The sequence below is a fragment of the Suricata suricatta genome, chromosome 4 (assembly GCF_006229205.1).
Source record: "Suricata suricatta isolate VVHF042 chromosome 4, meerkat_22Aug2017_6uvM2_HiC, whole genome shotgun sequence".
NCBI classification, from domain to species: Eukaryota; Metazoa; Chordata; class Mammalia; order Carnivora; family Herpestidae; genus Suricata; species Suricata suricatta.
The window spans coordinates 72,136,815-72,163,499 of NC_043703.1; the positions used below are offsets into that span (position 1 = coordinate 72,136,815).

General features: G+C 41.1%; 1 protein-coding gene across 3 annotated transcripts in view; it reads left to right on the forward strand.

The window, feature by feature from the left end:
* The first annotated feature begins 790 nt into the window (after positions 1 to 790).
* The window catches only part of USP12 (ubiquitin specific peptidase 12), a 91,432-nt gene continuing 65,537 nt past the window's right edge, over positions 791 to 26,685 (forward strand). The window contains exons 1-3 of one of the 3 annotated variants that reach the window (XM_029936922.1): positions 792 to 872; positions 12,777 to 12,990; positions 21,515 to 21,744. In XM_029936922.1, the coding sequence (XP_029792782.1) occupies positions 21,532 to 21,744 (213 nt within the window). In that variant the 5' untranslated portion in view covers positions 792 to 872; positions 12,777 to 12,990; positions 21,515 to 21,531. Of the gene's footprint in view, positions 873 to 12,776; positions 12,991 to 21,514; positions 21,745 to 26,685 lie in introns of those variants that run through there. The other 2 variants (XM_029936920.1, XR_003907723.1) reach the window with 2 other exon arrangements.

The window sequence follows — 26,685 nt, forward strand, 5'->3', positions numbered from 1 at the left end:
AAGCAGGCTCCAGGCTCTGAGCTAGCCATCAGCACAGAGCCCGCCTTGGGGCTCGAACCCATGGACTGTGAGATCATGACCTGAACTGAAGTCGGACGCTTAACCGACGGAGCCACTCAGGTGCCCTTTTTCTTCCTTTTATTATCCGTCACCCTCCATTGCAGGTCCTAGGGAGCTTTCAGCACCCACTCAAAGACGGTCAAGGTCTACCTTTTGGCCCACTGGCCACGTGCTGTTCTTTATAATGTATTAGGCTCAGTTTTTCTTTATTTAACATGGTTTTGAGAACTAGTCGTGCTTTCGGATGTAAATCTAGTTCCGTTATTCTGACTCTGCTACAGAGTGTGCAGTCATAGTTTGTAGACTGGATGGTTGTCAGCCGTGGGGTGTTCCCTGGGAGGGATTCTTCAGGCTAAACTTCCGAAGACTATTTGGTCACCGAATATATGCATATTTGGTTTCAGCCCCCTGAGTTGGCTGTCGGATTATACACATTGGAGCTCCTCATACAGCAGGGACTTTTACTCCATTACCTAGAAAAAAGGTGACTCCTTATAGATACTTCTTACAGAGCCATGCTTCGGTTTTCTGAGAAAGTTCTTACAAACTAGTTTTCAGTTCTATCATGAAAATCCTTCACTCTTAACTATCGTCCTTTCTTTTCTTTGAGTAATGTTAGGTAGTTAAAGGGAACATGGTGCTTTTAAGGGATGTCTGTAATGTGTGTATAACTGTGAAAACGTTATGAAAATACTGCAAATACTAAGATTGCTGTTTTTTTAATCTTCTAGGGCGCCAATGCCTCGGCATTAGAGAAAGAGATTGGTCCAGAACAGTTTCCAGTCAATGAGCACTATTTTGGATTAGTCAATGTAAGTATTCATTGGTACTGAGCCTTCACAAGTATGGTTGGAAATAGTTTTCAAAATGTTGAATGCGTTTCATAATTTATTAAAGAAAGAGGGTTTGTTTGCATCAGTAGGCAAAATGCCAAGAAACTTGATTTGGAATTTTAAAATACTTATTTTTAAATGTTTGTTTATTTTTGAGAGAGAGAGAGCACGAGGGGAGGGGCTGATAGAGAGGGAGACACAGAATCTGAAGCAGCTCCAGGCTCCTAGCTGTCAGTGCAGAGCCCAGTGCTGGGCTCGAACGCACGAACCATGAGGTCACAACCTGAGGCAAAGTCAGACACTTCACTGACTGAGCCACCCAGGCGCCCCAAAATACTCTTTTTAATGGAAGGGAAACAAAATTGCCTCAAGTCTTAAAAGTCTTAGGTCAGTTACCCTGAATTTTTCTATTTTGTGTCAAATTTTTTCATAACCAAAATTTCATATGACCTATACTAAATGATCTCTTGATTGAGAATTATTTAGATGTCTAAACAGAAGTGGTCCAAATGTACAGGCGTAATAAAGTTTTGCAACTGCCTCAATGCGTCTGGGCTCTTTGTCGACACCTGTCAGTGTTCTACTAGTTCAGATACAAAAATGCCAAATATAGGAAAAAGATACATCCCCAGTCGTTGTGAAGAGAATTCTAGTAATTACACATCATTAACATTTTGGAATAACTTTGTTTGGAGTTTCTAACTCTTTCCTGACTCACCAACAAATGCCACAAATCTGTTCTAGAGTTGTTGGGGCAGTTTATGCTGTGCTGTTGCATAGATCCATGGTGAATGTTTTAAGCTTTATCTATAAAAGATGATAATGCAGGTGACAAAGTAGATTCCATTGAACACACGTGTGGCGCTGAGTACTAGGACTGGTAATGTAATCATGACGTTCCAGGTAGATTTCTTGTGTGATTGGAGGAAAGTAGATAAAGTGACATGGGTGTTTCCTCTTCCGCTGGGCTTGTAAGGAGAGATTGCACCCCACTGTGCGCTGTGCACTCACCCGCTGGCTGCTTTTCCTGGGATCTGCCCCGACACTCTAAAGAAAGTGCTATGCTGCTGTTAAAAATAGGATTGACTTCTTTCCCCTCACCCTCGATGTTTCTTCAGGTCTCTCCTTTTCTAGAACCGGTCTTCTTTGTTGTGTTTTTCCTTGCTTTGTGAAACATGTTCTATAGTAGCTTCTTTTGGGCGTGTGCATGGGAGGTACACTTTGAGATCTCGTGTATTTAAAAATGTTTTGAGGGCACCTGGGTGGCTCAGTCTGTTACGTGTTTGACTTCGGCTCAAGTCACAATCTCGTGGTTTGGGGGTTCCAGCCCCGTGTCGGGCTCTGTGCCGACAGCTAGCTTAGAGCCTGGAGCCTGTCTTCGAATTCTGTATCTCCCTCTCTCTCTGACCCTCCCCTGCTTGCACTGTCTCTCTCTTTCTCTCAAAAATAAATAAACATAAAAAAATTTTTTTTAATGTTTTGGTTCTTGGTAAAGCTAGATACTCAGAGCCTAGGTATTAACCTTCCTTCAGAATTTGTAAGGGATTACTCAGTGGCTTTCTGGCTTCTGTTGACATCAAGAGGGCTGATGCTGTCCTGATTCTTCATCTCTTCTGAGTGTGACTTTTCTGCCCTTTAAACTGTTTTCGGAGGCTTTCAGAATGTGGATGGATATCCACAGTGTTCTGAAATTTCATAATGTGTCTTTGTGTCCATCTCCCCCCTTGTTGCATTGGCTGTATACCAACGCATTCAGACATTATTCATTTTCCTCAGTTCTAGAACATTTCTGATACTAGCATTTGGATAATGTCCTTCCTATCAGTGTAATCTTTTTGTTCTGTCTTTTTTGATGTACCCTTAGTTGCATATTGAAATGCAGACTGATTCTTTGTTTTTCCTGCTTTTTCTCCCATTTTTGGTCCTCTGCTTTTATATTTTTGATCTTGTTTCAAGGAGGCGCTGTTCTCTGGGATTTTTCTCAGGATATTATTTATGGTTTTTATTGTTGGGGTTTTTTTCTTATGTTTACTGGATTGTTTCTGAGACACCCCCTCCCCACCCGCACCCGCCGTTTTAAACTCTCCTCCTAATGGAAGCTGTCCTCCTCCAATGTCATTCATACACAAAAATGAAACTCTGGAAAGCTGATTGGGGCTTTGTGTATTAAGGGTGGAGGAGCTTGTCTCCCATGGGCTTGCCTCTAAGGTGACTGTCCCCACTCCCACTTCAGTGGTTAGAGCCTTTTTTCAGGGGCCGTTTACTTGGTGCTGAGGGACTTCCTCAGTCTGGGTGTAGAGGCGGCTTCCTTCAGGCTCTTATTGAATCCTGTCTTCTTTTGGGTGCCTCATGCCGACCTCTGCCGTCATCAAGGGCTCTTGAGCAAGGCTCTCCTGTTCAGCTTCTGTGGAGACTAAAACCTACAATTGAAAGAAAGGTGAAGTGCCTCGGGGTCTAGGTCCTTTGAAAAGGCTTATAACCAGGGGCGTATGTGTGCCTCAGGCGGTTAAGTGTACTGACTCTTAGTCTATGCTCGGGCCAGGATAAGCATTAAAAAAATAAATAAAAGGCTTATAACCAGACCTGTGTTTTCCTACCTTCATTCACACTCGTTTTTTTCTTCTTTTGACTTTTTCCTAATTAATTCTTTTACTGTCATTTTATTGGAGTTGGAGTTAATTGAATATGTGTAAAGTCTGGCCTCTACTTCTGATATCTGGAGTGTTCATGCTTACATGAGTTGTCTAGTGATCAAAAACCTTATTTAAATTCTAGGAATGGCCAAAGCCAGTTTCTCCCATCTCCTCACTGCTTCCCTGTGGCTGCAGCCCTTACTTGGTTCACACTCTCCAGCTAATATGTGTCTTGAATTGTTGTAAAGGTGTATTCATTGGTCATGTAGAAGAACCCATTTTCTCTAGCACAGGAGTATTTTATGTATTGAAGGCTGTTTTAACCTTCTCTGGTATAAATATTTCAATCTCTCCATTTTGTGTCTGACTGTAACTTTTTTTTGCAGATAGCCTCAGAACAAGTGAAAGAATATCCTAGATAAAATCTTACTATACAGTGAGTTCTGAAGGTCTATATTCCCCCTGCTGTGATGTTGTGTTTATGTGAGCATATCACTTTCAGAATACCAGCGTCAGTTGTGTTTAAAAAAAAAGGATTTCTAAGGTTTTATTTGTATTACTCTCCGTGGATCAATCTCAATTAAAAGGATAGTATTGGTGCTTCTCCCTAAAGTGAACTAACCGAGATTCAGTAAAACCCAAGAGAAGCAGGAGGGAATAAAGTTAGTACGAGAACTTGAGAGGAATCTTTGTCTTTATCCCCTCCAGAGACTCATTTGGTGGGTGGAAATGTAGTTTCTGATCTCTGTGCCTAGTTATTACGCTGAAGAATTGAGCTCTCCAAGGTAGCCCGGGCTCCTACCCTGAAAGATTGATGAACACCTTGAATTATATTGAGAAAGTAATTGATGGTCAGAGTACATGCAGCAGAACCAGAATAGTGATTAACTTTTCCCGTGATTTAAACTTTTAGGCTTCCTTGCAACTGTGTTCTGTAGCGTAAGTCTCTTTCTGTAAGTCCTGTTTTTTAACAAAAATAATGTTTATATATTTTTGAGAGAGGGAGAGGGAGAGAGAGACAGAGTGTGAGCAGGGGAGGGTCAGAGAGAGAGAGACAGACATAGAATCCAAAGCAGGCTCCAGGCTCTGAGCTATCAGCACAGAGCCCAGTGTGGGGCTCGAACCCCTGAATTGTGATATCATGACCTGAGCCAAAGTCTAACGCTTAACCAATTGAGCCACCCAGACACCCTTGTATTTTTAAGCTCTTAAAATATCACTCTTGTTTCCCTCTTTTTTTTTAAATTTATTTATAGCATTATCTCACTATTTATAGGAGTGGAGCTTTGGGGGATAAGGGAGGGTGCTTAGATAATTCAGAGATCAACATTTTAGCCCCCACACCCCCAATCTCTGTCTGCCAGGAAGTTCCTGTTGAAAACAGCACTGGAATGTAGCTGCTTTATAAAAGAAACTCTGTGGTTTGTCTTTTCTAACAATTGGATTTTGTTAAGATGAGGCACTCATGTATTTTCTTTTTATGAATCTATTCTTAGCTAACTGTGAGTTTCCAAAGTTCATTTCTTAAAAGTGTTTATTTTGAGAGCAGGAAAAAGAGCGCGCGCGCGCGCGCGCACACACACACACACACACACACAGAGGAGAGCAGGGGAGGGGCAGTGACAAGGAGAGAAAGAATCCCAGTCCCTGCCAGCACAGAGCCCAGTGCGGGAACTGTGAGATCATGACCTGAGCCTCAACCACGACTCTAATGCTTAACCCACTGAGCCACCCAGGCGCCCCTCCACCCACCGTTCATTTTAATTGCTTTTACAAAAAACTTACACTGAGAAGAGTTCCTGTTAGGCCTTCCTGATTGGATCTTTTTTGTGACCGGTATGTGGTATACTGACCCACTAGCACTTGCCTTTGAGAAATAGTACATGGATTTGGACAGTTAGAAAATCAGGCTTTTTTTTTTTTTTTTTTTAAATGTAGGCTCCACACCCTGTGTGGAGCCCAGCATGGGGCCTAAACTCACTACCCTAAGATGGTCAAGACCTGGGCTGGGATCAGGAGTCAGACATTTAACCAACCAACCAACCAACTGAGCCACCCAGGTGCCCCCAGACTTTTTTTTTTTAATGGAGAAGAAAAATAACCACAGTTTGATTAACAGAAGATTCAGCGTAGAGATTAATCCCAACATTGTTAATGACAATGTATTTTCCATTATTTTCAGTTGCAGATATTTTTATCTTGGGAGAATATTTTCACAAATGATAACTTTTATGGCAGTTTACTCTTAATAGTTCTGATGTCTGTCACAATCATTTGCATAATTCATAGAGTGGGGATTTCCTGTTGGTTTAACCCCTGCGAACGCGTTAATTTTTCTGATGTGATTGGAAGTCAGAGAGGAGAAATACTAGTGTGGCGTGGGGGTTGAAAAAACGGTCCTGTGTAGGCAGGGGAGCCCTTTGGAAGCTTTCTCTTGTTGTCAGATACGCTGCTTAAATGCCAGCTGTTCATAGGGTCCGGTAAATTCTTTGAAAATAAGTCGTTTTAATCTCATGAACCAGATTGCCTTTTTCCCTGGTATCTTGCAGCTAACGAGTACTTATTTCAGTAAAAGGAGTGATTTCAGTTAGTAGTATCTCTTTCCTACGTGTGCAGTATACATTTTTAAGAGTCTTTTTTCATTATTTCATTATATGGTTGTATATTAATTTTCTAACATAATAGGTGTCAAAGGACAGGTGGTGGCCTCAGTCCATTTATTTGTGAGGCTGCAGTGGAATGTGCTTTTCTCTAAAATCTTTGTTATAAAACAACAGTTGTATTCTAGACCCTCTTACAAGAGGCCTTTAAACTTGAATTGCCAGTAGTCGTTGGTCGGAATTCTGAATTCAGGGGCTATTGTGAAGGAGACAAATAAAAGTGAAACTTTCTTTCCATTTTTGAGTCATAAAATCGATTAGGCAAATGTTTCCTGGTTCTATTTTCTTTTGTATTGATTCACTCTCGCTTAGTTTCTCTCTGCTTGCGGGCCACAGGCTACTTGTGGGTTGCATTGTCAGTGATCCCAGGGACTGTTCATATTAGACCTGGCGAAAGGACTCTGGCCCAAGTATTCTGCTGAGTGTATGGCCCCGTTGGCAACGTCTATAAAGCGGCTTGTGATTGACAATCTTGTGGAATTTATGGAGAGAAATCTGTTCCTATAAGGAAAGGTGGGACAGTAGAGTGAGGGTGTAGGGTGAGGAATGGACGTCACTAGCATATGGAAGGACATTTTTAGATTAGGTCTACTTGACCGTAGTGAGAGTGGTGGGTAGGGAGAAGCAGGGTATAGTGTTAAAAACCAGGGCCTCCTAGTGCAGCTGGGTGGCTCAGTGGGTTAAGCGTCCAGCTCTTGGTTTCAGCTCAGGTCATAATCTCATGGTCAGTGGGTTTCAGCCCCCCATTGGGCTCCGAGCTGGCAGTGCAGAGCCTGCTTAGGATTCTCTCTCTCCCTCTCTCTCTGCCCCTCCCTGGCTCGCTCTCTCCCAAATAAATACATAAATAAATAAACTTAAACAAAACAGGGCCACCTAAGCAAACCCTGCTGGGAAAGAGGCCCTTCCCTTAGAAGGCGATGTCCACAGGATAGGTGTCCTCATCACCAGGCTCCAGCCTGGGGGAAAGTGGAGCATTTAAACATTTTAAAACATTTTTTAAAAATCTTTTTTTAACACTTATGCATTTTTGAGAGACAGAGCATGAGCAGAGAGGGAGCCACGGAATGTGAAGCAGGCTCCAGGCTCTGTCCGTGTGTGGAGTGGTCCTCTGAGACCCGAGCTCCAAGCACCCATGAGTTGGCAGGATCATGGTCTCTTACTCATTTGTGCAGTTGCAATCCGTTACAATTTACACATAGATTCAGAGATTATATGATTTAATTTCATTCGGCTAATCTCAGTTTTCAAAACAAGCGAAGCACATAATAGGACTGTTTCAAAAATAACAATGAAGTGACTGGAGCGCTGGGGACTGTTGTAAGGGCTCCGTGCAGACTGTTCATTTAACTCTCCACAAGGTCTGAGGAGGCGGGTGCTGTATTGTCAACCACATTCACAGATGAGGAAATGGATGAGCCGAGCAGTTTTGTCATTTCCCAGGGTTAGGTCGGGGAGGCCAGGCTGAGCCCGGACAGTTCAAGTTCAGGGTTTGTATCTCCATTTCTGTGCTGCGCTGCTCCCAAGCCAGGCGCATGCTCAGGCAAGTTCAGACACACGTGGTGGACTGGACATTTAATGTCATATTGTAGAAAGTAAAGTAAGACCATAAGGGAACTTCCCCACTCGCACCTCTCTCTGTGTCTGTGAGTCTTTGATAGCTCATAGGATCAACAGCAGAAACCTGGTCCATCAATCCTTGTATGACTCACAGCTTACCAGAAGGCATGCTCCGTTTCATTGCTCTCACTTCAACATTAATAAGGTTTAGTGAAAACAGAATTAATGCAAGTAAGACAATTTAAAATATTTACTTTGTCTTACTCCCCTTTGAACAACATGGGTTTGAGCTGCCCAGGTCCATGTATACATGGATTTTTTTTTTTAAATACAGTACTGTATATATTTTCTCTACCTTATGATTTTCTCAAGAGCATTTTTCTTTAGCTTACTTTGTTGTAAAGTAATACAGTATATAATACGTATATAAACTATGTTTCAATTGATTGTTTTTGGTAAGGCTTCCAATCAACGGTAGTCTATTAGTTTAAGTTTTTGCAGAGTCAAAAGTTAAACTCCTATTTGAGACAGAATCTGAAGCAGGCTACAGGCTCTGAGCTTTCAGCACAGAGCCTGATGTGGGGCTCGAACTCATGAACCATGAGATCGTGACCTGAGCCAAAGTCAGATGCTTAACCAATTGAGCAACCTAGGCACCCCTTTTGTACATTTAAAAAAAATATTTATTTATTTTTGAGAAAGAACATGAGCCAGGGGGATGGCGGAGAGAGAGGGAGACACAGAATCCGAAGCAGGCTCCAGGCTCTAAGATGTCAGCACAGAGCCCAATGTAGGGCTCGAACTATGAACTGTGAGATCATGACCTGACCTAAAGAGCAGGGGAGGGACAGAAGGATGTCGGGGGGAGGGTGAGAAAAAGAGAGCGAGCGAGAGAGCGAGAGCGAGAGAGAGAGAGAGAGAGAGAGCGAGAGAGAGAGAATTCCAAGCAGGCCCCACGTTGTCAGTGCAGAGCGTGATGCGGGGCTCCATCTCCTGAACTGTGATGACCTCAGCTGAAGTCAGGAGTTAGACACTTACCCGGCTCAGCCACCCAGGTGTCCCTACACGCAAGTTTTGACTGTATAAGAGATCAGTACCCCTAAATCCCATATTGTTCAGAGACCAATTGTATATAATGTATGTTTTTATGTATATAAATTTTCTATTTTATAAAAGTAATTTCAATGTATATAATGTAGCACATATATAAATTTTATTTATATGTATTAGGGATGTGTGTTCAAAATGATCTTAATCTTGACATATATTTGTGGAGGGGCATTTATTTTAAAACGAGGAGAAAAGGGCATTAGGGAGAGCAAGCATAGGTCACTGTGTTCAGTAAGCAGTTGACAAATCAGTAATCAGACCTTGAGGAGGGTAGCAGCTTTTTAAAACTTGTTTCCCCTGATTTTAGATCTGGTTATAGCTTTGATCTTCAAAATGAGCTGAGAAGATAGGGCAGGTTTCAACCATATAGCAATGTCTTATTTAGAAATCGAACCTTTGGGAGCACCCGGGTGGCTCAGTTGGTTAAGCATCTGACTTCAGCTTAAGATATGATCTCTTGGTCCATGAGTTCAAACCCCGTGTTGGACTCTGTGCTGACAGCTCGGAGCTTGGAGCCTGCTTTGGATTCTGTGTTTCCTTTTGTCTCTCTATCCCTCGCCGCTGATGCTTTATCTCTTTCTCTCTCTCAAAAATAAGCAAACATTAAACAAAATTTTAAAAAATTTTGAGAATAAATTGAACGTTCAGAAACAGGAGTGTGGAGGAAATCATCCCAGACCGTCTTTTGCATGAAAGCTATACACTTGAAAGGTACATTTTTAGGTCTTAGGAACTTGCCTGAAAGTTGCTATCAAGGAAATTGGATTGATTATTGATTATAATGTTACCTATTGCTTTATATTCAGAAGAGGAGCACAGAAGGGGCTGCCATCCGACTCCCTCTGGTTCCTTTGCTTATCCCATTTTTTTTTATAAGTCAGGTTTTATTATGAAATTTTCTAATATGCTGTGAGATACTGTCTTTTGTTTTTAATCAACTTTGTCTGTGGAAGTCATTAGAGTCCCTGTTGCTTATTCTTTAATAAAAATGATCAAATTATGGAGATGGAACCTTCCCTTCATTTTGACAGAGGTATAGTTTGTTGGTCATTAGCATCATAGACTGTGGTGTCAATACTAGTATTTTTTTAGACTAATGAATACTGAATAATCGGTAAATTTCTCTTCATATTGTAGGTTTTACTGCAGGCGTACTTAGCCCCTTGATAGGCTTTATGAATGTATATCCATGGTTACATTTATCAGTAGTATCAGTGCATCATCTACTTATCTACATCTTGTAGCATTTCTTTGGAAAGCCTTTAAAGCATCTGTTTTTATGAAACTACTTCTTGGCTCTGACTAGCAAGATGAATGTTAAAATCACGTATCCTCGTTGGGCCTCGTGTTCTGTTCCTTTTTTGTGGTATTGTTTAACTTGTTTCCCTGTTTGAATATCTTGTAAACTGATAGTTGGGTCCTAGATACTAGATATAAGTGTAGTAGCTTTGTTTTTTAAGACAACACTTCCTAAGGGTTGCTACATATTTCTGTAGGAGATATAAATGTTTGGTGGGTGGTTTTTTTTTTTGTTTTGTTTTGTTTTGTTTTGTTTTGTTTTGTTTTTAGTGATGCTGGAATGCACTGAGGGTTCTGGTTATTTTAAAGTTCTCCCTCAGTCTTTAATGCTCTTAACTATCCATTGATAATTATTGCCCAACACATATGCACAGTCATTTCTTTGGAACTTATTAGCTGGGATTATTCTATAAGCTAGAATTTCTTTCATCAACCATGTAGAGCCCTCTGGAATATTGTTCTTATAGGAAAGACCAGAGAAAACTTTGATGTTTTCCTTTCACATATTAATTTATAGCTTCCCATGGAGACTAATTGAAGGTCTCTTGTTTTTAAATGTCACTTTTCATAAGTTTTTATGTAGTTAACATGCTTTTTGTCAATTGCATATTTCTTTCTAATGAAAGTTGATTCTTGAGTCTACACAAAAAGATACTCCATGCTAATCTACAGTTGTATATTTCCTGACCCAGACCTTGTGTAGCCATATCTGCAAGGCATACTAGTTCGTTTTTACGGGAAAAAGGGTTTTAGAGACTAGTCTGTGTGCCAGGGAACCTTATTGCTGTGGCTGGGCCTTTTCAGTGGACGGAATTTGAACACACACGTGCGCATGCACACACACAGAAATATATAAGTTTATAGTGATACTTCAAATTCCAATTTAATTTTACAGTGCTTATACTCTTTAGTACTGTATCTTTTTACCATAACATTAATAATTTTGGTTCCCAAGGATATTAATGTAAGTCTTTGCTTGCTTTGTCCTACAGAAATTCATACGAGTTTCAGAATAAAAAGGTCAATAGACTGATTCTAACAATACGACTATGGAGGCCATTTAAGATTTATTTTTCTCTTTTTATTCTTAGACCATTTCAGTAGGCATGTGTAATTAAAATTCTGTGTTTTCAAGTTGCTTGAAGTAATTTTTTGTGTAGTTCTTCCACCAACTTGATAAACATTTAGGCTTCACTGATCTCTATTTCCTTTTAGTTTTAACAATTTCTTTCTTTTCCTTTGGGTTCTTCTTGTAGTTTTTAAAAAAATGAGTGCAAAGCAGACGTTTTTAAAAATGTGCTTTGAATTCTCTCCTCGCTTCCTTCTTCCCCTATAATAACCATTTTTATTAGCTTCTAAGTGATGATCCTTCCTGGTTTTTAAGTGTAAGCAAATGCGTGTGTCTGTGGACGTGTTTGACACTGCTCATTATCTGAAACGTCTTCTCCGCCTTGCCTTGTTGGTTAGTCTGCGTGTGACTTCACTGCATGGCCGTGCTGCGAGAATTGTCCTCTTTCCTTTTTTACACTGCCAGGGTACACCCCCCAAGTCCTCACTGGCTTTTGAGTGTTTTGTCGGCTGACATTGGGAGCCTGTGTCTGTTAGTGGGAAGGGAGAAGGAAGACAACAGAGGTTTATCGACTATGTTTCAGTTTCTCTGAAGGTAGAAATACATCCCCCATTATTAAAGAGGAGGGCGTCGAAGTTCAGTATGCTTTAGGCGCACGTTCCAGATCACATGGCCACTGAGGAGGAGGTCAGTTCACAGCTGGGGATGTGAGTCTGTGCCTGCAGTCTGTCTGTGAACTATCAAGAATGATGTGACCTGGCATCTCAGCATTTCAGTGGGGGCTGTGCTGGCATGCTGATGATTCTTTTTTTTTAAGTTTGTTGATTTTGAGAGAGAGGAGGGAGCGTTAGCTGGGGAGGGGCAGAGAGAAAGGGAGAGAGAGAGCGAACCCTAAGCAGGCTCCATGCTGTCAGCACAGAACCTGATGTGGAGCTCAGTCCCACCAACCGTGAGATCATGACTTGGGTCAAGATCAGGAGTGAGACGCCCAACTGACTGAGCCACCCAGGTGCCCCGCTGATGATTTTTAATGTGACATTTCAGAGGATCTCCTTGACTCTGCTTTTCATTTGTATTTCTTGAATGGCACATTATTAATCGGATAGAAAACTTTACTTTTGTGTGTGTGTGTGTTTTTAAGAATTTTGAGAGCTGTATTTTAAAATGTATCATATATGAAGTGCTTAGCATCCAACCAAAATATAGTAACAGAGGGAATTGAAAAAGAAAAAGTTACACAGAATTTCAAACCTTAACTACTTTCACTGGTTAAGTGATATAATTTTTAAAATTCATTTTCATAAAGGCTACATTTATCGCATCTATTTTCCTTCAATTTTATCCTGAAACCAATGCCTAGAGCATCCATTTAATGTTAAAAAGGCGGTTTGGCAATCAGAATAACTATTTCTACTCTCAGACCCCTTTTAATTTATGAGGGTCATAAATTCCCTGTCTTTTCTCTGTTCTCTTAATTGTACACATGGAAATTCTTTCTCTTGAAAGTATGTAGCCCCCAGTGTAACAAGATTTTCTTCTTCTTCTTCTCTTCTAGTTTGGGAATACCTGCTACTGTAATTCAGTCCTCCAAGCACTTTATTTTTGTCGTCCATTTCGGGAAAAAGTTCTAGCTTACAAGAGCCAACCTAGGAAGAAGGAGAACCTTCTGACCTGCCTCGCAGACCTTTTCCATAGCATAGCCACTCAGAAGAAGAAGGTCGGGGTGATTCCTCCTAAGAAGTTCATCACGAGGTTACGGAAGGAAAATGGTAATTCTTCTACTTCTGAATATATTCTGTAAATACAGCGCACTGTACATGTTCCCTGTCTTCAAGGAAATGCTAGTTTAGTGAGGCCACACAGTCATTAGTATGAGGTGTGACTATTGTTGGAAGTATATTCTACAAAGACCAAATTTCTTTATGCCAGGAGATGAGAAATGATCATTTTTCTTTATCTTCTTCTTCTTCTTCTTTTTTTTTTTTTGCCTGCTTGACTTTTCTATCAAGAATGAAGTTTTATGGGCTTTCCCCCCACATTATTGGTCTTTTGTTGTTTCTCTAATGCTGTTTCACGTACATTAACCTGTTTGATCCTTACAACCTGATGCAGAGAGCCTGTTAATTACCCCGTTTTAGCCATGAGCAAGGACAAAAGTGAAAAACCTTTCCAGGAGTCCTACCCCGGGGAAAGGAGAGTCAGAACAATACAACTTTTTGGCTTGGGGTGGGTGGTTTTAACTCCACTCTGTCCAGTTTTAAAAATAGTTACTGATTAAGCCCCATTTTCCTTTTCTCTCTTAAAATGTTTTTAATTTAATTTTCACAGCAAGCCCCTACGGTCTAACAGACATGTCTCCTGTCTCTCTTGACACGAGATGGTTGACGCTCAGAGAAGTTAAAATGGCTTGTCAGGGCCCATACGTCTTCCTGAAGTCTCAGTCCCATATTCTGTCTCGTGTGGTCTGTTAAGAAAAATTCAAATGGGGTTTCAGTAACATGTGGAATTCGGGGTTTTGTTTGATAAAGGCATTTAAATCATTGTAGCAATGAAATTGAATGGTATTTTTAGTTTGATTTCTTATCAAAAGATGCCCACAGAGATAAGATTTGAGAAGTCTTTAAGATTGGATATTAAACATACCACCGGATAAGCCTGTCCTCAACTGAGTTGACACAACTCAGTACCCATGAATTGAGATGGGCCTGCTCGGTCACATCTAGTCTCCTCAAACAGGAGAAGACACTGAAATAATGTGACAATAGGCTACTTACTGTTCTTGAATCCGATTCAGATGTTAAAAGATGTTGTTCATTTTTTCCGTCTACAGATACGGAGCAGTTGGACAGTCGCTCACAAAAATAAATCTTTTTTAAGTGTTTCCCCTAACATACTTTCACCAAACATCTTTGTTTTCTTAAATTCTAGAACTGTATGACATCTTCTCTGTTTAAGGACACCACATACGGCTTCGTTAGAGTCTAGCTGAGTGATTCATGTTCTCTGTGTCTTTTTGTCTGTATTGGTAGGGAGACTTCAAGAATTCTGTCCTGGTAGAAAATTCATGTATGGGATAATTGAACATGCCATCCTTGCTCTGTGATTTTTGTTAGTATCTTAGAAACGTTCAACATCGGAAACCTGAAACTCACACAGAATACACGTCGTTTTCTTTTTCATTCGATAGTATATTTTTCTTGACATCATTGCTCAGTGTATTGTATGTGCTCTCTGTTGGGGCTGCTGCCACAAAAATACCGAAGCCGAGGTGCCTGAAACCACAGATACCTATTCCTCACGGTTCTGGAGGCCGAGAATTTCAAGGGTAACATGCTGGCTGCTTCCATGTGCCATGTAGGCCCTTGTCCTGGTTTGAGGATGGCTGTTTTTTTGCCGTGTCCCCACACGGTGACAAGAGGGAAGCAAGCTCGCTCCTGTCTCTTCTTACAAGAGCACTAGTCCCTGCCCTCCAGACCTAAGAGACTCCCCAAAGCCCCATTTCCAAAATAGCATTGCATTGGGGGTTAGGGTTTCAACATACGAATTTGGTGGAGGCACATGCACACATTCAGTCCTTAACCTTGTCTTAAGGGTGCAGTGACTTGTTAAATTTAGATTCACTCCTGCTAAGCCCAGAGCTCAAGTTCTTGTGTTTGGAAAGTTGTCGTGTATGTGGTTTTATATATTTGTCAAAGCTGGGATATTTTTAGAGTGTTTGTTATTTTTTAATAATTCAGTATTTTCTGGAAGTTTTTATATGTTTAGGCAGAGTCAGGTGATGCACAGTAGACTTATTTTGTTGAATGAAACTGATTCCAGAAGGAGTATTCCAAACTTACCTTTTTTCATAGTTTTGCTTCATCTTTCTATACCACAGGAACAATATATAATGGAAAAGCATGCTTATTATTTGGTGTTGTTGGCTTTTGTATGTTTTGAAATGCAGTTTTGTCTTTCAATTCTTTTCCTGATAATTGTGTGAGGAGAAGAGGAGAACGTACAAATTAAAAAGAGGATTCAGGGGCGCCTGGCTGGCTCGGTTAGTTGAACATCTGACTTCGGCTCAGGTCATGATCTCACAGTTCGTGAGTTTGAGCCTTGTGTCAGGCTCTGTGCTGACAGCTCAGAGCCTGGAGCCTGCTTCGGATTCTGTGTCTCCCTCTCTCTCTGACCCTCCCAACTGTCTGTCTTTCTCTCTCTCTTTCTCTCTCTCTCTCTCTCAAAAATAAATAAACGTTAAAAAAATAAAAAGTAAAGAGGATTTAATAGGTTACCACTGTATAACTCTCCTGCGATTATGTCTGCTAGTTTTTTTTTTTTTTTTTAATCTCTAGAACAAATGCCTGTTGCTCATTTCAGAATTACTGCTAACTTTCACTGTTGGACTGTTGTTGTTGTTTTTTTTTTAATTAAATAAAATAATAGCACGTGTTGAGGAGAGGGGTTGAGGGAGGGGGCGAGAGAGAATCTTAAGCATGCTCCACACTCGGTGCAGAAGTCTGACTGACGTGGGGCTTGATCCCACAGCAGTGATGACTTGAACTGAAATCAAGAGTTCGGTGCTCAACAGACTGAGCTGCCCAGGCACTTCTGGACTTTGGTTCTTAAATCCGTTTTCTTCCATGTTATGCTCTAAACTTAAGGTTTATATTTTCAGTAGATCTTAGCTCAACATTGTTTTACCACTCTTCATTTATATCACTGATCATTTTGATATTTCTTGGGAAGAATCTGTTTTAACATTAGTAATGGATTTTTGTTTTCAGAATTTTAATTCATGTTATCTAATCATAGCATATGAGAACTGTAGCATAGTACTTTTACAGTATGATACAGTGGTGACACTTGCTCCATAAATGCGTGACCTTTGATGACGGGAAGCTAGCTGAATGTTTTAATTGGTTTAACTATTATGTATTTAGCTCCAGCAAAGCACCAGGAACCAGGAGCTGACATTCTAATGGGGAAGACAAACAATCATGTAACATAATGTATTAATGCCATGGGGGAAAAAAGAAACCAGGAAAGGGGATAGAAAATGAGGGAGTTGATAAATTATGTTAGATCAGAGAGTTAAAGTGAGAAGCCATTGGAAGATCTGGGGCAGAATTGTTCCAACTGGATAGAATAGAAATTGCCATTGCCCTGGACAGCAGGGAAGTTAATGTGATTGGAGTGGACTAAGATAAAGATAGAAAAGGCAGGGGCCTGGGGTTTGGGTTTTGTTTTGAAAACCATGGCGAGCCACTGGAGGGTGCCAAGCAGGGGGTGACGTGTTTTGATCTGCATCAGGAAGAGATCCGTGTGGCTGCTGGGTGGCGTAGCGGTGGCGGTAGTGGGCATGGGCAGCTTGAGCAGAGCAGGGAGACCAGCCCAGCAGGCTGGGTAAGGAGTGGAGCCCTGTGGTTCACACCGCTAACTTCCCTCAGGCACTCTGTTACTTTGGAAGAATTAAAACCTACACCGATGATCTAATTCTGTGCTAGCCAGAAGAGTTTGGGATCATTTAAGGTGGATGTGAAAGTCAGATCTGCTGGTGCGGGCAGCTGTGCACTGAATCTTAGCAGTGTGCATAGCGGTGGACACAGTTCACAGGCCTGTTTTGGGCCGATTTATCCTTCTCATATCATCGTAGCTGTGTCAGCCCCTATTTTTCATTCATTTGTTCGTTCATTCATTCATTCAGTCATAAAATGTCAAGCACATCTGATAATGTGGCAGGCACTGTTCTAAGTGCTGGGGACACAGCAGTGAGGGAGATAGAAAAGGTCTTTATTCTCAAGAAACTTGTATGAACGTAGCAGTGTTTCAGGTGATGCGGAGAGATACTAATATAAGTATAAATATCCACATATGTATTTGTATGTACGTTTTTTAAAGTTTACTTTGAGAGAGAGAGAGAGACCGAGCATGCGAGAGAGGGAGGGACAGAGAGAGGGGAGAGTGAGAGAGAGAGAGAGAGAGAATCCCAAGTAAGTTCTGCACTCTCAGCACAGAGCCCAGTGTGGGTCTTGAACTCACAAACCGCAATATCATGACCTGAGCCAACAAGAATTGGACGCTTAACCAGCTGAGCCACCTGTGCGCCCCATACATACTTATAAGTATTGGTCTTCCTTAAGTGAGGAAACAGTCACAAATAACATCTATTAAATAGGTTTGCGTAGATAATCTCCCATATCCATTTAACTTCTTTTCTCCAGAAGAGCACAAAAGGTTGTTTTGTGTAATAAAAGCTGGCCACTCCTGAGTTAGGAAGACCACGTAACCTTTTTAAGCGATTTAATTTTCTTTGTTTTTGCATTAATGTTGCATCTATTAGGACTTTAATAGTTTATACTTTTCATATACATTTGTTGAATAATGAAATTGTCTGTCTCTCCCACTAGACTGTCAGTTCCATGATGGAGGGAACCCATTTGTTTTTGCTCACCATTGTATTCCCAGCATATAGTCCAGTTTCTGGCACATAGTAGGTGCTTACTAAATATTTGTTCAATGAATAAATGAATGAGTGGATTTGTTTTTAATTTGTCAAAACAAGTTCAAAGTCCACCTTTCCCATTATGCTGCTTTGCAGAGAAGAAAGCAAACCATAAGGAAACCAAGATTTTAGAAGTTTAATGTAATACAATTTCCAGGGATTGTCCTGTGGTCATTTAGTTGATATTGTTTTTGATGTGTATGTGGTCCTGGTTGATGTTTGTAAAGCTGTATTGGCCACTGTTAGGCATGGCAAGATTCTGGTATATACAGCATACTGTATTTATAGAAAATGGACCGTAAATTATTTTAAATCTTCCAACAAAATGCTTAAGGAGTATTTTCTAGTTTACCTTTCATCTCATTTCCAGAGCATTGACGTCAGTGGAAGTATGTCTGTGGATGTGAAATCATTGTGTTCTGTGTTTTAAAAAAAAAAAAAAAATCCAAAAAAGATATTTTATGTTTCTAAAAAACAAAAACATTTGCCCATTTTGCTTTACAAAAAAATAATTCTTTTGAAAAACATGCATAGATGCTAAAAGAGTTTTTAACGGGAAAAAAAGACTTCTTTGTTATTTTTCTTAACCAGAAAATTTTTCATTTGAATTTTTTTAGTTATTCTGTAATTTAGTGGTTTATTTTAAAGATTATTTTTTAATTTGAGAGAGAGAGAGTGTGTGTGTGAGCAGGGGAAGAGGGCAGAGGGAGAGAGAGAAAATCTTAAGTAGGCTCCATGCCTTAGCGAAAAGCCCAATGTGGGGGCTCGATCCCATAATCCTGACCTGAACTGAAATCAAGAGGCAGACACTCAACCAACTGAACCACCCAGGCTCCTGCAGTTTATTTTATTTTAAATATTTATGGCAAAAATGTACTTTTTAAAACTTTAGGTAGAACGAAAACTTGATTTAGCGGAAAAGAGACTAGATTATAGCAGTGAGCTAGCATATAGAGACCCACCATAGTGATTGTTCGCACTTCACTCTGAGTCCTTAGCAGCATTCATAAAGTATTTTTACTTCCTCTTAGATGCCTTTCTGACTTTAGCAGTTTGTTAAGCTCTTTTCTGGAGCCCCCTAATTAACTCTAGCATAATTTCCTTCTATTTCTTATCTTAGTGGACCTGGGTGGTTCTAGATTTGTGACCTGGGGATGGATGAGTAAGTGAGAGATGAAAAGGGAATTTTTTTAAGGGGTAAAGTGCACCTAAGGAAGCTTCCTGGACACTGAAAGTGCCAGAGTTAGTGCGGGAGTCAGGATGAACAAAGAGACCATGAATTAGGCCGTGAATCAGGCCATCCATCTGTGGGGGAGGGGAAGTTGGCAGATAACCAGAAAAAGATGGGGGTTAAGGCCAGATTTTAATAGGTTTTTGGACGGGGGTGAGTTTCTTTTTTATGCAAATGAAATGGAATAATTTATTTTTTTATTTTTATTTGTTTTTAATTTTTTAAAATGTTTTTTATTTATTTTTGAGAGAGAGAGAGAGAGAGAGAGATAGCACAAGCAGGGGAGGGTTAGAGAGAGAGAGGGAGACACAGAATCTGAAGACAGGCTCCAGGCTCTGAGCTAACTGTCAGCACAGAGCCCGATGCGGGGCTCGAACCCACGAACCGTGAAATCATGACCCGAGCCGAAGCCAGATGTTCAACCGACTGAGCCACCCAGGCGCCCCGTAAATGGAATGATTTAGAAGTGGCAGCAAGGAGCTCAAAAATGCCAAAGGTTTAAGATGTGGGGAGGTTAGAACAGAAACTGGATCCTGGAGGGAACAGCACAAAGAGTTGAGAAAGTAGAAAATCCCAAGGTTGGGGAAGGAAATAAGGTACAATAAATGAATGAGCGTAATAGAGGACAGGAGGCCAGGGCTGGGGGTGGAGTAGTATTCTCAGGGATGAAGGGTTACTGCATTGAGAGGCAAGGTGGAAGGTAATGGACTTCACTTACCCCACATTGGCCTCGACCTGTCCAAAGGCAGAAGCATCTAAAGTTTCTGAACGCGACTTGGCTTGGTCTCAGAGATGGAGTAGATGGCCAGGAGGTTTTGCGGTAGAGGGGGCTGTGTCACTGATGGGTGTGGTGCACCACCTTCTGCTGGGAGCCGGGAAGGGGAATAGTGTCCCAGTGCTTGGATTCCTCCGCGGCAAAAACCACTGGACACTCAGAACACCAAATTACAGATCAGTAGATGTTAAGTCCATATAGGCTAATGCACTACATGTCAGGACTCAGGGCTTTTAGTGTTCTTAAAAAGAACGTAAGGGGTTCATTTAAGGCTAATCAAATCCCTCAGGATAGGCTTACAGTGGAGAAATGAAGTGTGATCAAAGGCACATGTGATTAGTGGTAGAACCATTGTAGGAATCCAAATAGTCTTGCTCTAGCAGCTGCACCTTAAATGTGATGCTTTTTAAAGGTCTCTCTTGACACCATGATTAAAGTCATTTCTTTATTTTCTTTGAATATACCTCCCCGGTCAACGTTTTCACTTGTTCTCCTTCTGTGTGTATAATAACTTTGCAAAGGAAGATGGCGTCCCATTTTACAGACCAGAAAATTAAAACCTTTCTGATTACCACGAGGTTGAACGTTTTTGTCTTTTGAGTTTAAGTTTCTATAAATTGCTGATATCAGGCCCTTTCCACACTTTGTCTTTTCTTTGGTTCAAGCTCTTTATGGTAATAATTTTTAGGTTTTATGGGTTTTTTTGTAAATGTTTTCAATGATTTATAATCCATAGAACTTTATGCAGTCATAACTGTAGCTCTTCTAAAATGCCCTATTTTAATTTATCTTAGGCTTTCCCTAAGTTTCCTTCCTAATTTATATTCCTTTATTTAAAATATGATAACTGTACTCTTTCTGGAATTCATTAAATGATCCTTGAGGATCCATCAAGGTAAAGTTTTCCTAACTCAGTAATGTGCTCTGAGTGTTCGCTGACAAAGCCGCAGGTGTCCTCTTTTATAGGCAGCCTGGGTGGGGGTTCCGTCTGCCTGGTTTGTGTCTTGGGCCTGCCATTTCCTGCAGCCTGACTCTCCCTCTCTGATCCCATCCCCTCATTTGAAGGATAACAATGACAACTTCACAGATCCACTGGGATACCGCCTGTAAAGTCCTTACCTGTCCCTCTCATCTCCCATTGCCTGATGTCTAGCGCAGGGTAGAGCAGTATGTCCTTTGCCTTTGCTCATTTGTATCGCTGCAGGGAACTTCTGGCATTTGGAAAGGCCTTAGGGAGCATCTGGATAGAAATTTATGATACCATTGTTGCCTGGACGGAGCCGAGTCCCTGGAGGTGCTTTGAAAAGTCCAGGTTCCAGGCCCCACCTCCCACCTGAAGCCCTACGACGCCTGGTCCCGTAATTTAGAACGCCAACAAACTTTCTGTGTGGTTCTTACGCGTTTGGCTTCACAGTGGCAAGAGGTTGCCCAGTTTCTGTTTTAAAACTTGCTCTGTTATAATATTTGTGGAATAATAAGATGAACTATAATAATAATAATGATAATAATAATAAAGAGCAGTTTCTGGTGTCCTCTGTTGACTATGTAAATGTACGCGGAAGGTTTCATTCTTTTCTCATGGATCAGTTAGTACCATTTCTTTAAAAGGAAGATTCTCATCCTATTTCCTCCAAATTTAGGCCTATTTTTATGTAGATGAAAAGATCCTCTATTACTTGTGTATGACCGACAGTACCAGACATGTGTACTTTGGTCTTATAGAATTCTAGATACTCGTTTTAAATTTAGTTCTAATGAAGTTCTTAATTCTGAAATAATGCTTGAATGTAATTTTATTTTTAGAACTTTTTGACAACTACATGCAGCAAGATGCCCATGAATTCTTAAATTACCTACTAAATACAATTGCTGATATTTTACAAGAGGAGAGAAAGCAGGAAAAACAAAATGGCCGTTTGCCTAATGGTAACATCGACAGCGAAAATAACAGCAGCACACCAGACCCAACGTGGGTTCATGAGATTTTTCAGGGAACATTAACAAATGAAACCAGATGTCTTACTTGTGAAACGGTAAGTATGGCATAAAATGTTACATAGAGCAAATTTACTTCATTTTAATCCAAAGTCCTTTGAGGATGCGTGTGAGAGATTAAGGTGCGGTTGTGATTTCTTAGGCGTAGGACATGTGAATATTAAAGATGTACCTTTCGGTTGAAAGGAGTCTGTGTACACTTTTTCATCATGCTGCTTGTGAATGGTGAATCCCTGAGATGACAGAAAACTACTTCCTGCCGTCTCTCGGACCACAATTGACCCAACTTGAACAATAGGAGTTCAAACTTCGGGGTTCCCCCTATTAGCAGATTTCTTGTTGGATACATTTTCTTTCCTCCAGCTTACCTTATTGTACTGCACGTTACGCTACATATAGAAAATGTACGTTATCAAGTGTTCATGTTCTCGGTAAGGCTTCTGGTCAGTAGCAGGCTATTAGTAAGAAGTTAGCTTTTTGAGGAGAAAAAAGTTAATGCAGATTTTCAACCACAGCGGGGCTGGGAGTGGGTTGGGGAGTTCGGTGCCCCTTACCCCTTCCACATTGTTCACAGATCAACCATATTTGATTTTGTTTCAATATAAGAGGCCATAGAGCCATATTCTGGAAATTACATGTCTCTGTGTTAGTTAAGCTCCTAAGATACTTACAGGTCAGGGAGGCATATTAATGTGTTTTTCCTTTCCCTACAATTATGTTCTTTGTCGGAATAAAAGCTAAAGCATACTTTGTACACTGGACCGGGGGAAAGCACGTACTTTGCTGGATACTTTGCAAAGATGAGCGGTAGGGAAGAGGCTTGAAAGTGGGATCAGATAACCCAGTCCTTTTGTTATATCATTAGGTTGTTACCTAATTTTTCACCTGAGGAATGAAAGCTCAAACTCCTACTGAATCCAGCATCCATTATTCAGTTTTGCCAGTTGAGCCAACAGTGTCTCTTACAGCATTTCTTCCCCTTGAATGGAATCTGGTTTAGAGTTGAGCAGTTTGCATTTCATATAGCTGTCCTGTTTTCTCTAGCCTCGCTTAATCTGGAATATTTCCATAGGTTTTTTTTTTTTTTTTTTTTTTTTTTTTGGTCTTCTGTTAAAAGAAGATGTGTCCTCCTTTTTCAAAAAAGTTGATCATTTCTCCTACTGTGTTTGTCTGATGTTTCCTTCCAATTTGATGCGGGTGCCTTCTTGGCTAGGGTGGTTCAGTTGACATTGTGTCCTCCTCAGGGTATCCTGTCTGGGCACACAATGTCCATCTGCCTCTCAGTGGGGAAATTAATTTTGATCTCCCGTTCAAATTGTTGTTCAATTTCTCCACTTGATAATGACCGTCCTTTATGCCCTCGTAACTAGTGGGCAGTCTGTGGGGAGAGACAAATACCTTGTTCCTCATCAGAATCCCCCCCACCAAGATTTAACATGCACTGAGGATTTTTGCCCAATTCAGTCTTCAGTGATGTGTGCACTACTAGTTTTTAATAACATAGAAGAGGAGTATCATCCACTGGAAAAGAGCATCCACAGCAAGAAAAGACAAGATGTTTTATGGATGTTTGGAAGAATAACATAGTTACTTGGTTGACTAAATCAGATAAACATACACTGGTGGAGGCTAATAAGGAACTGGCTTCTTCTTAATTAATAGATTTCAGAAAAATGGAGTGGAAAGTATAGAAAGTTCCCATATAAGCCCCTCTTCTCCACTCTCCCCTGTTGTTAACATCTTGCATTAATGAGGTGCGTTTACTGCAGTTGATGGGCAGCACTAGTACATTGTGAACTGATTCTGTGGTTCAGATTTGAATTCACTCTTGGTATTGTCTGTCCTGTGGTTCTGTTTATTTTGACAAACGTATAATGACCTGTATCTTTCATTACCACATGAAACAGAGTAGTCTCACTGCCCTAAATGTTCTCTGTGTTTCACGCATTCATCCCTCCTTCCTCCCCAGGTCCCTGGCAACCACTCATCATTTTACTGCCTCCATAGTTTTGACTTTTCCAGAGTGATGTATACAGTTGGAATCATAGATATGAGGCCTTTTCAGACTGTCTTCTTTCACTTAGCAATGTGTAGTTAAGGTACCTCCATCACTTTCTGTCGCCTGGTAGAGCCCATTTCTTTTTACCATGGAATTCTGTCTCGTGTGGAAATATATCCATTTATACATTCACTTACTGAGGGATATCTAGGTTGCCCCCAACTTGTGATGATTATTGCTTTGTCTTCCCTGGGCCTCTTGCCTCTCTATATAAACTGTAGAAGCATATGCGATTAAGGAACTGGTTTATTATCCTTAAAATAATGTACTGTGATTTCGAATGGGATTGCATTGACTCTATAGATGAAGTTGGGAAGAACTGACATCTTGACAATATGGCATCTTACTGTCCATTTACATGGACTATACATTTATTTACATCTTCTTTGGTTTCTTCCGTAGAAAGAACCTCTTTCAGTTTTCCTCATGTTGATCTTGTACATATTTTATTAGGTTTACCTACCTAAGTGTGGGGGTTTTTTTTGTTTGTTTTTGGTGCTAATGTACTGTGATTTCCTCCCTCCCTCCCTCCCTCCCTCCCTCCCTCCCTCCCTCCCTTCCTCCCTTCCTTCCTTCCCAAATACTGATCCTTTTGATTCAGCCATGAATCATCCATCTTTAAATGGAACTGTAACATAGCAATAAGTGATCTGTTGACTATTGAATCTTTTTCACTGTAACCAGAGAGTTACAGAATGATCATTGTCAGCAATGTCATTTTAGTTAATGAAGGACATAGTAGTAATAAATAAACAAAATTCTGTTTTGTGAATACATTTTTATTGGTGAACCTGTTTTGTGAACCATTTTTATTGGTGTAAGAGGTATAACTGAGTGCTTGAATACATTGACATTCTGTGTAGATGTTTTGGGTTAGAGTTAGGATTACTGGTCACTCCTGTCACCATCAGTCAACTGCAGTAAGAGCTGACTGGGCAGTGTTTGACAGCAGGAGTTGGTCTCAGTACTCGTCTTTATTCAATCTAAGCAGCTCCGGTTATTTTAACATGAGTTTTGTAGATACATCTTATAAAGAAAAATTCTATGATAGCTGATTTCCAAGTTTTAGGAAATCTATTGTCCAGGTATTAAAGCAGTATTTCACTTGGGAAGAGTGGGTCCCATCAGAGAATTTGGCAGTTGCTTGTCGTTTGGTATGATGGAATCTGGTCTATGTTAGAAGATCTGTATAATTCATCCCCTTCAATACAACGGATTGTTAAATTTGCTTAGCATGTTGAGAAATGCAGTATTGATGAGGCTGGCAGACTAGATTGGGGACCCTCTGGAGTCCTTGGGATGCTGTGGTGTCAGGCCTTGGAGGCTTATTTTATAGACTGAGGATGATAGGGGGTGAGGATTACATGTTTTGAAGGAGAAAGTGGTATCACCCATCCTTGTTTGCTCAACTGCTTATGGATTTTATTTGTAATGGGTGGGTAGTGACCCTTCCACCCGATCTTTGCTAGCTCCTCCTGTGGCCCAACAATGTATATTTGCAGATAGTTTCCCAAGAATTAAAGATATGAATTGAGAATGTTTCCTTAGAATCTCCGTCATTCGCTTGCAGGTTCAGTAAATGATCATTAGTACCATGCCTTTATCAAGCTCAGCTAGAGGGATGAATCTGAGAATTCCTCAAGAGTGAATATATATCATTTCTTTTGTTGCACATACATATTTAAGTGCCACCTGGGCCAGGTAGAGGATGGGTAGAGGTTGGCAGAAGGTGAGTAAGACATAGATTCTGATGCACATCTGCTCACAGAGGAGTGCAGACTGATAACAGATAGGCACTTCCGGTCCAGTATGTTCTGGTTCAGGTAAGGGGCCGAGAACGAGACCTGACCTCTCCAAGTGGGCGTGGGCTTCTTGGAGGAGCCTGTGTTATGGCAGATTTTAGTAATGCAGCTGCTCATATCCCCGTTGGGTGTTAGGAGGATGGGTCCCTGTAACAACACCCTCTTGTGTTCTTCTCTGTTCTCTGATGGTTTCTTCTTGGCCTCATTCCTTTTCTTCTGTTTAGTCCTTAAACATTGGTGTCCCCCAGAGTGTCGTTGTGGGCTGCTTCTCACTCTGCCTTGGGAAGATCCTGTTCCATTTTTCATTACCGCCTGTGCTGATGCCTCCCTGCCCACGTCTGCAGCCCAGACTTCACGGAGTCTCCCACATCCTGGGTGTGACCTGATGTTAGAACACGGGAGCCCGGTGACAACCCAGGGGTGTTTACAAGCACTTTCAGAAATGAAATCCTGCCCCACTTGGCGATAACCTGCTACCAGCACACTTGTGGGCCCAAACCTGGTAACTCAGATATAGCCAGATGATCCAGAGCATCTTTATGTGAAATTTCTTATGTTATCATGAAGATGGAAATGTAAAATGGAATCCCCCCCCATTCCCCCCTCCCGCCCAGGCAGTGCCTGACAACCACACACCTCATTTTGAGAAACACCAGACTCTTTGAGCTTCGTTTCTCTTTAGCCTGCCTGTGAAGCCCTTCTCGATCTGGCTTTAGCCTACCTCTGCCATACTGTCCCTTGCCACCTGCCTCTCCTTCCTCCCAAACTGAGCTGATTCTTTTTCCTTAAGCACCTCATGTTCCCTTTCCTCTCTCTGGGTTGTCTTTCTCATTCTCTCTTTTTCATTGAATCTGTTGTGACCCAGATCCCTTCTCTCACAGTATCACCATACCCTGTGTACACAGTGCCTCTGTTTACTGCTATTTGCATAAGTACATAATCTGTGCGGCTGCACATGTATACAGCCACCTAATCTGTCACAGGTTAATGTACCGGGCTTATACCACTGGGGCCGTCGTGAAGCAGGAGAGCATTTACGGGGCAGACGGCCACGGCGGGCGAGAGGGTCAGCCTGAGATCTAGTGCTTGCTTGAGCCTAGAGCCAGCGAAGTCTGTGT